At 51.3% G+C, this 9,201-nt stretch overlaps 1 protein-coding gene across 1 annotated transcript; it reads right to left on the reverse strand.

Moving 5' to 3' along the window:
• Positions 1-2,515: 2,515 nt before the first annotated feature.
• On the reverse strand, positions 2,516-5,350 carry LOC147748132 (uncharacterized). Its single transcript, XM_086927244.1, has 2 exons — positions 4,109-5,350; positions 2,516-2,572 (listed from the first exon to the last, which is right to left on the reverse strand). The coding sequence occupies exons 1-2, from the start codon at positions 5,348-5,350 to the stop codon at positions 2,516-2,518; spliced, it is 1,299 nt and encodes a 432-aa protein (XP_086783370.1).
• Positions 5,351-9,201: the final 3,851 nt, after the last annotated feature.

Raw genomic sequence — 9,201 nt, forward strand, 5'->3', positions numbered from 1 at the left:
AAGACAACCCACAGAAAGACTAGGCCCATGCAAGATTCACTACCCCTGGGCATAAAGGTTGAAAAGTAGGCAAAATGGTTGCAGGCCTAACAACAATGCCTACATTCAAAATGGCCACTTGCCTCCCAGCACATGGCCAGGGCCTGTAGCAGCACTCAAAATGGCCCCCAGCCACATGGCCTGTCCCTCCCCATGAACACCCCCAAAAATCGAAAAACACTGCAAAATCAGCACAATCCCATTCCATCCATGCCCTCCATGATGTTTAAGTTCAAGACACCCCACAGAAAGACTAGGCCCATGCAAGACTCAATACCCCTGGTGAAAAGGCCACAAGTACAGCCCCAAAAAACGAAAATCACTGAAAAATCAGCACAATCCCATTCCATCCATGCCCTCCATGATGGTTAAATTCAAGACAACCCACAGAAAGACTAGGCCCATGCAAGACTCACTACCCCTGGGCATAAAGGTTGAAAAGTAGGCAAAATGGTTGCAGGCCTAACAACAAATAGAATATAAGTCGAAACACGTGTTGGCTGAAGTTGTTTTATGATGACTGAAGTTGCTTTCTGGTGGAAATTGGATATGGAAATTGCTGTTACTAAGCTGAATTTGGAATAAACCAGATTGAAAACTGGAGACGATCTCTAGGGAAATACTTTTGCGAACTTATATTCTATTTGGACAATTGGTCAGGATCTTAACCTTTATTGTTCCATATATTTGTAGAATGCTGTCCACAAATCCTGTAAAGTCAGGTGGCCCTTTCTTATAATCCTTTGAGCAGTTTAAGAAAAAATATTGTGTTGCTTTGTGGTTCTGTATGACCTAGTGCGTACTGTACCCAGTCACCAATCTTTCTGTGTATAGCTCAATATTGTTAGGCAATGTAAGACTTTAAATGGCAAAAAATGGCCAATAGAATTCAAAGTTGGCCCAAACTGGGATCCCCAAAATATTTCTTGCCAGGGCCACCAAACTCCTTGAGATGACACTGTATGTCCCACTGGTTAAGAGTACATTTATTGACAGGGATGTTGTTACAGGGCACAGGGAAGCCATGGCGACATAAATCCTGTAGCAGGTAACTGCCACCCTCACAGTGATGCTCCTACAGGTTGAACTGTTAGCAACAAGGATGCTGCTATATTGAAGCAACTTAACGGCGGGGTGCTACTACAGGTAACAAACGAGAAACAGGGGTCGGACAGGTGTCTCGAACCTTGGTGTCATGTCTTGCTACAGTTTATGCCCTTAGGGTGAGGGAACTGGAAAATGCTTATAGCGACAGAGATGGGGATACAGCTTATCTCCTTGGTGACGCGGATGCTTCTATATGTTATGCCCATAATGACAAGAGTGCTAATACGGATTACGAAATAAGTGATAGGGATGCCGATTCAGGCTATGCACTTTAGGGACCGGATCCCCCAGCATGCTCCACGCCCTCCCATCACCCACCAATTAATTAACACATGAGATTTAGGTGGGTGTACAAAAACGGCCATGTTTAATATCAACACACATAAACATGACGTTGCATAATTATCAAAACGTTAATAAAACTTCAAAATCGGAACACAAAATTAAACTGTACATTATTATTTATTAATCTTCACACAGAATGTCATTATCCCCCCAGCACCAAGAGGCCCTCTGGCTAGGCTCTCCCCAGGAAGCGATGCCCACGCGAGGTGCAACCCACCTGCGTCACAGAGTGATGGGCCCCAGCCCTCGAGACCTTGTCCGCCATTTCCAGGGCACCACCACTCCTCAACCGGGTTGCCCAGGGACCCAGGAGGCTCGTACCTGTCGCCCTAGCCTCCCCAACCGGTGGTCTCCATCCCCCTGTGGAGAGCTTACCTTCTCTCCCCTCAGTGCTGGCCTAAGGGAGTGCTCAAGGTGGACTCCCGTCTATGCCATCTATCTAGATCAGTGTTCCAATGTCTCTTTTCCGCCACAAGGGCGACTAGGGGCCATAGGTCCGTCGCCCTTCCCCCCTTCCAGCAGATGCCGCACAAAAGACCAGATTCCATTAATCCAGGCGTCCATGCCAATGTCCGACAAGTGCACTCCATCATGGTGGAACATAGCAGGGCCAGAAATCATCTTGTGAGGTAAGTGCAGCAAGCGGCCCTTCGCTGAGCACAACTTTGCCAACTCACCATTCAGACGTCCCACCGATACGTTCAAAACCCTAGCCCTGATGCCATTGCCCCAACATTTCCTTGGGATCATACATGACCATGCAATCCTGGCCTGTGGGAAGGTGTGACCAAGCCAAGAGAATTCCGCGAGGAGCGCCTCCTTGACCGCCAAGCGTCCACGGTCCACCATGTCGTTGCCGCCCAGATGGATTATGATTAGGTCCGGGGACTTCTGTCCCTCGCGTTCTTTAATCTCCTCCACGAGCCGCCGCAGATGCCGGATGCGCATTCCTCCCACACCGTGCCATAGAAATTCAGCCCCGACCAAACTCGGTGGTTTCCTCAGACGGCGCCGTCGCAGATGCTCAGCTGCCCGCCGCACGAATGAGTGACCCAACACCCACACCACCATTCCCAGCATACTAATCAGAGAGGAAATAGAAAAGTTAAGCAAAATCGTTGCCAACACTTTTTGTCAAAGCAGTTCAGGGCGTATGTAACGCTTAAAATAATCGGAGGACCAGCGGCTCACCTTCTTCACCGCAACAGATGACAACCCTGCTCCTGCTGCTAGAGTAGCTGCCCCTATTCTGAAGGAATGAGAAGAGTAACCTGCGCCCCCCAGACCCAGATGTATTAAGGCCCTCTGCAACACAGCCTTGAATTGGAACTGCGATACGCACTCCCCACTCTCATGGATGAACAAGGCTGCCCACCCCCCACTAGGGCGGATGGCTAGATACTCCTGCATGCAGGCAACCGGGCATACCGGGGCCCCCATAGCGGGGCGCAACTGAATCACCGCCCCCCTACCCGCCTGGTCGGTCTTAGATTTCGTAAGGATCACCACCAGGTCACCATGCTCAATCCTCGTATCCCTAAACTGAATCCCCCCATCCTGATTACTACGGGAAGACCCTACAAACTCGCCCAAGCGGAAGGCCCCATAAAATGCCAAGGAAAACACTGCTGCAAAAGCCTGCCCTCATATGCTGAGTGGCAAAGCCTAGGTAATGCTCCCAGGATGTCCCCCAAAGTCCTCACATCTAAAGGGCGTCTGCAATCCCGCCTAGGCCCCTCTAGCCTGGCCCAACCCGATAAAGCCTTCTTAACCACAAAAGAGGACCCAGGATCATGCGAACCAGCCAATCTAGCGAAGAATCCCACCGCTGAGATATGAGCCCTAGCATAAGAGAGAGACCTGCCCTGATCCCTGATTTGCTGCAAGAAAGAATACATGGCTTGATCAGAGAACCAGCTCGTGATGCCCGCCTCCTGGACCAAGGACCTGTAAGTCAAAAAACACTGTTGATACCCAGCCCGAGTGCGGTCACTCAATGAGGCACCTACCAGCCCTGCTAGAGCGGGGCTCCAATCCTCCACAGTGATGGGGGAAACACTGTCATCTCGTCCTCCGCTTCCGGGTGGTACTTCCGAAACTCCTGCAACTTGGAACGAGACAAAGCATCAGCAGCGTGGTTATCAACGCCCGGAATGTGTGCAGCCCTGAACGTCAAATTCAACCTCAAACTTTCCAGTACCAGCCGCTTCAACAATCTCAACACGTGTGTACATGTAGCACCCTGCCTGTTGATAGCTTCAAGCACAGCCATGTTGTCTGACCAAAAGATCACCCATCTATTCCTGAAGTGCTCCGCCCAAATGATCACTGCTACCAGGATCGGACACAACTCTAAGAATGCAACGTTCCTAGTCAGACCACTCTCATGCCACTCACGAGGCCACTCAGCCCCACACCACCGCGAGCCCAGGATTGCCCCAAAACCAATGCTCCCAGCCGCATCCGTGAACAATCCCAGCTTCTTGCTAGAGACCGCCGGTGCCGGCCAAACAACAGAACCATTAAAGTTTGCCAGGAGGAAATCCTGCCACACCTTCAAGTCATTCCCCACCTCCGCCCTGAGGCGAACCCTGTGGTGCTTTTGGGACAGGCCTACCACAGCTCTTGCAATTGACCTCGAGAAAGGGCGACCCATAGGGATGATTCTTAGGGCGAAATTCAGCTGACCCACTAGTACCTGTAACTGGTGTAAAGTCACTTTAGGAGAAGACAATGCCGCCTCAATGGCCCTAGAGAAAGCCTGAACCTTATCAAGGGGCAACCTGTACTCACCTGCCACTGTGTCAATCTCTATACCTAGGAAGGACATACATGTTGCTGGGCCCACCGTCTTACCAGGAGCCAGGGGTATCTTGAACTCCTGAAACATGGCCACTAACTGTTCCAAAGCATGTTTACAGTCCGCAGAAGCCGCCGGCCCCATCACCATAAAATCGTCTAAGTAATGCACGACCCCATTGTAACCTGTCCTATATGCAAACAGCCAGTGGAGCATTGAACTAAACGTCTCAAAATATCTGCAAGACACAGCACACCCCATAGGCATACACCGGTCATAATAAAACTTGCCCTCCAACTGGAAACCTAATAGGTGGTAATCCTCCGGGTGCACCGGCAAAAGGCGAAAGGCAGATTCTATGTCTGTTTTTGCCATGATGGCTCCCGGGCCTAGGTCCCTCAATTTCTTTAAAGCGGCGTCAAATGAGGAATAAGTCACTGAACAAAGGGCAGGGTCGATCGCATCCTTCACCGAGGACCCTCTAGGTGCCGACAGATTATGGATCATCCTAAACTGACCAGGGTCTTTCTTAGGAACCACCCCCAAAGGAGAACACACATAACCAGGCAGGGGAGGAGTCAAAAAGGGGCCTGCCACCCGCCCTAACCCTAGTTCTTTGACTATTTTGGATTTGACCACTGCTGGTTGGGCCCGTGCAGAAAGCAAATTATTGCAATAATCAACAGGGGGAACGTCTTGAGCTGGGATGCGAAAGCCTTCCGAAAAACCAAGGTACAATAACTCGGCTGCTGACCGGTCAGGATACTGATTCAGACAATAAATCAGTCTCCCAATGTCCACGGGAGTGGGCAACTTAAGGCTGGGGAGGCTTGATATCCTTCCCCCCACCTCCCTTCTCTTTGGATTTTTTAATACATTTGAACTCTGGGTGGGAGTGATGACCGCAGTAGGAGCACACATGTTTGAACTTGCACTTATCCGTGGGCCAGGTGCATGTCTTTCTATTAAAGGCCCAGCAGGTTCCTCTTTTCTCACCGGGCCCCCCCTGCGAAGTTCGAAAGGGCTGCCTAGTCGATTGAAACCCCCCTGACTTGCCATTCACGCTTTCCAGCCAAACATTGACCTCCACTTGATCCCACCCCATGTCAGGATCCTGCACCTTTTCCCATCTAAAGTCCCTATCATAGTCCAACCAAGCTGAGCCACCATGGGTCGTGTGTGCTTTCAAAATCTTATGCTGATAATACACCAAGGATGCCGCTAGCTCTGGTTTCTTTTCCATCATCACCGTCGTGAACACCTGAAAACCAAAAAGCCAGTTTGTAATGGACTCCTCCACTCTCGGTCTCCTATCCTTGGAAGCACTATCCTTACCATCTTTATCCTTGTACTCTACCTCCCACCTTTTGGGTCGAATGAGAGAGAACAAATCTACATATTCCCCCTTCCAAATCTTCTCCTTGATATCAAGGGACACATGTGTAGCCAAGCGGCCAGATTTGGACAGCACATAACCCTGCCCCCCATCAGTTTTTGTCCCACTGGCAGGTAAAATACTCGTGCCCTCAGGCTTACCTCCTGAAGACGCTGGACTGACCGTCCCTGATGCGGTGGTCTGCTGACCTAACTGCCCATTGGATCCCTGCGCCTTGACCAGTAAAGCTAGCTGGGCCCTAATCTCGCTAAAGGTGGGGTCATCAGACGCACTTGGCACCCATGGCGCGACTGCCGCAGTGGCAGCCACCGCCCCTGGAACGGAAGTGGGGGTTACCGCCACCGGCGTCGTCCCCACCCCCCCTACCTCCTGCACCTTGGGACCTGCTGTCAATGCTCTAAGGGCCCCTAATATTTCTGTGAGCGGCCCGAGGCTGCACCCCCTGAAAGAGGAGTTACTGGTGCTGTCGGTTGGGGCGCCACTGGAACCGCTGGTTGAGGAGCTACTGGTGCTGCAGGGCCAGGTGAATTCACCCCTCCCCCCGTGACCGGGACCGGCGCAAGGGCCGCCAACGCTCCCCGAATCTCCTCCAAAATCGCCCCCGTCCTGTCCTCAGGTGGATCTACAGGGACGGGGGGCAGTGGTATACCCTGAGGGCTGCCCGGTTCCGCTGGCGGTAATTCAGGCTGCCTAGGGGGCGGTATGATCACAATATCGGGTTCGAGTGGGACCACCTTAGGGGTAGCCTTCGCCCGACCTTCCGCTTTCTTGTTCCTGCCTCGCCCGCCTTGCTTCTGTACTCTGGATTTTTTAGTCAAAGGAGGGAAAGCGGCCCTGGGGGGAACACCCGGCCTCCGTGGACGTTCTACGACTACCTCGGGCTCCACCTCGGGTTCAGGGGGCTCCTCATCTCCCTCCCCCTCACTGCTGTCCTCGCCGCCATCAACTTTGCTAACAACGCTTTCAAAAGCTGCGCTACCTCGGGGTCTTTACCCTTGCGCTTCTGATTCAAGCCCTTGGGCGGCATAGTGCCCGCAAAGTTCGCGCGGGAAAATTAAAGCGCTCGGTGCAGCACGCCTATAGGGCCTCTCGCTCGCGGTAAGACCCTACGCAGAGCCGCTCCTGCCAACCCCCTCCCGCCTTCGCAGCTCGCGCCCAGGCGGCAGGCAAGGGGAGTCACAGCTCAACTGATACAATTAAACAAACGCAGCAGCCTGAGCAGGCCCCAGGGATGCCCACGTAACGCCTAACAAGAAGCCGGGCGAACCCTGAAACCCACCCACGCCCGCAGCCTCTTGAGCCACAACCCCTTACCTGTCGCACTGGTCGCTGCTGATCTACTCCGCTCCGACCACGATTCTGCTCGGTCCTGCTCGCACTCCCTCAATATCGGCCGCCGCAAATCCTTCGACACCGTGGGAAAAATGGGCGCCAACTATGGGGCAGGGGAAGCTACCAGATCGGGGACCGGACAACACTTTAAAGAAAGTTAAAGAAAACAGGCTAACGAGCCTGGGGGTAAGGGTCCAGTAGGTGCGAGCAGGTCACGACGCAGGCGAGGAAAGAGGCCGACCGAGTTGAGATTGTGACCTAAATAGGTCACGGCCTCTGACCCCGCCCGCGCCGGAAACGCGTCACCGCTGGCCAACCCGGAAGGACTTCCTCTACCCCGGTCGCCTCCCATAGGGTGACCGACCGGCTACACTCAACGAATGGGGTGCGTGGGCCGGGTGGCCGGCCCCTAAAGGCGGGCTCGTCTAGCCTCGCCCTTGGTAAATGAAGGAGATGCTTTCATGGGTTAGGTCCTCTGTGACAAGGACACTGTTACATGTTGTGAACTTTCAACTATCTAACAAAAGCACGGATGCTGCTACAGGTTGTGCCTATAGGGACAGAACTGCCGCTAAGTCAAACTAATGTCCTTCGTTACAGGATTACTTTCACAGAGTGCTGCCGCAGAAGGGAATTAGTGTTCCGTTCAGTTCAAAATCTTTATTCGGGTAAACAAAGGATCCATGAAAGCACAACATATCCAGTAAGGCAAATAAATACATAATATAATGTAATACATGAAAACAATCATTTAAAAAGAAGTCACTACCTTCTGCGCAGTCGCAACACATAGCAGCATAGTCAATTTGTCCAACTTATTCGGTATTCATAGAACTACGGGTTCGCACTGTGGTTCTCGAAGCAGTCCTACATGGACTATTATCTCTTCAACAGGAAGTTGGTATAACATATTAAAATCAACCTTATAATCATGAATATTACGTCTTTTTATAAGGGGAAGTAAAAGGTGCTTGTCGCACATTGAGTAAAAGCCACAACAGAATAGAAAGTGCAGCGTGGATTGCTTTGACCTCCCATCACAAGGGCAAGGTGTCGAATCAAGATTTCGTTGGAAACCCAAATCGTGCTCCACAAATTGCAGATGATCCAAAACGCGGCTGCCCGCCTCGTACGGCGTCTGCCCCGTAGATCATCTGCCTCTGCAGCTCTAAATACTTTACACTGGCTGCCAATAGGAAAGAGAATTCTGTTTAAACTTCTCTTGATTACTTTTAGGGCCTTCCATCAACGTGGCCCGACCTATTTACGAAGGGGGTTCAAAAGATACTACCCAACACGCTGCCTAAGATCCGCTAGTCAGAACTTGCTTACCATTCCCCGTTTTAAACTGGCTACAAAGGGTGGCAAATCCATCTTTGTACTAGGAACCAAGGCCTGGAATAAACTCCCCCTTCCCTTGCGTTCTTTCTCCCAAGAAGCCCCTTTTAGGAAGGCACTGAAAACCTGGATCTTCTCCATGTCTGACTCTATGTGTAGAACCCTAGTGTAGTGGCTGTGTTTAAGAAACTGGACATCTTTCCCTATCCAACTCTTCCACCTGGGTTGTGTAAGCGCCAAGATACTCCTTGGAGTGGTAGCAGCGCTCTATAAGTGCCCATTACATTACATTACATTAATAAATATGCAATTGCTCCAGACCTACGGCGAAACAATAAACTGCACTCCCATTCAATCAGTGACAGGGATACGCCTATGGGATAAATCCTTAGTGGCAGCGCTGGTACTACATGTTATGCACATCCTTATTGACAGGGATAGTCCTGCGGGTTAGGTCCTTAGCAACAGGGATGTTGCTACTGCCCATGAATGTCTTTGGTGGAAGATGCTACTACAAGAAATGTCCTTAGTGATATGGTCACGGATACAGGTTTTGTCCTTATCGTTGGAGATGCTGGTACAGGTTACTTTCTTAGTACAGGATGCGTTTGGCACCGGTTATATGCTTAGTGTAAGAATGTCCTTAGTGACCGGGACACGGAAACAGGTAAAGTCCATAGTGACGGCTGCAGATATGGGGGCTTATTTAAAAGCCCCTTTTGCCTCTGGAGCGTCACTTTTTTTGATGTTCCGGTGGCTCAGCGTGCTGCCCCATATTTACATGGCCACGTGAAGCTACCCTGCGTGGCTTTTCATGGCCTTGTAAATATGGCCCCTTGTCATG

The sequence above is a fragment of the Lissotriton vulgaris genome, chromosome 1_1 (genome assembly GCF_964263255.1).
Source record: "Lissotriton vulgaris chromosome 1_1, aLisVul1.2, whole genome shotgun sequence".
Lineage (NCBI taxonomy): Eukaryota > Metazoa > Chordata > Amphibia > Caudata > Salamandridae > Lissotriton > Lissotriton vulgaris.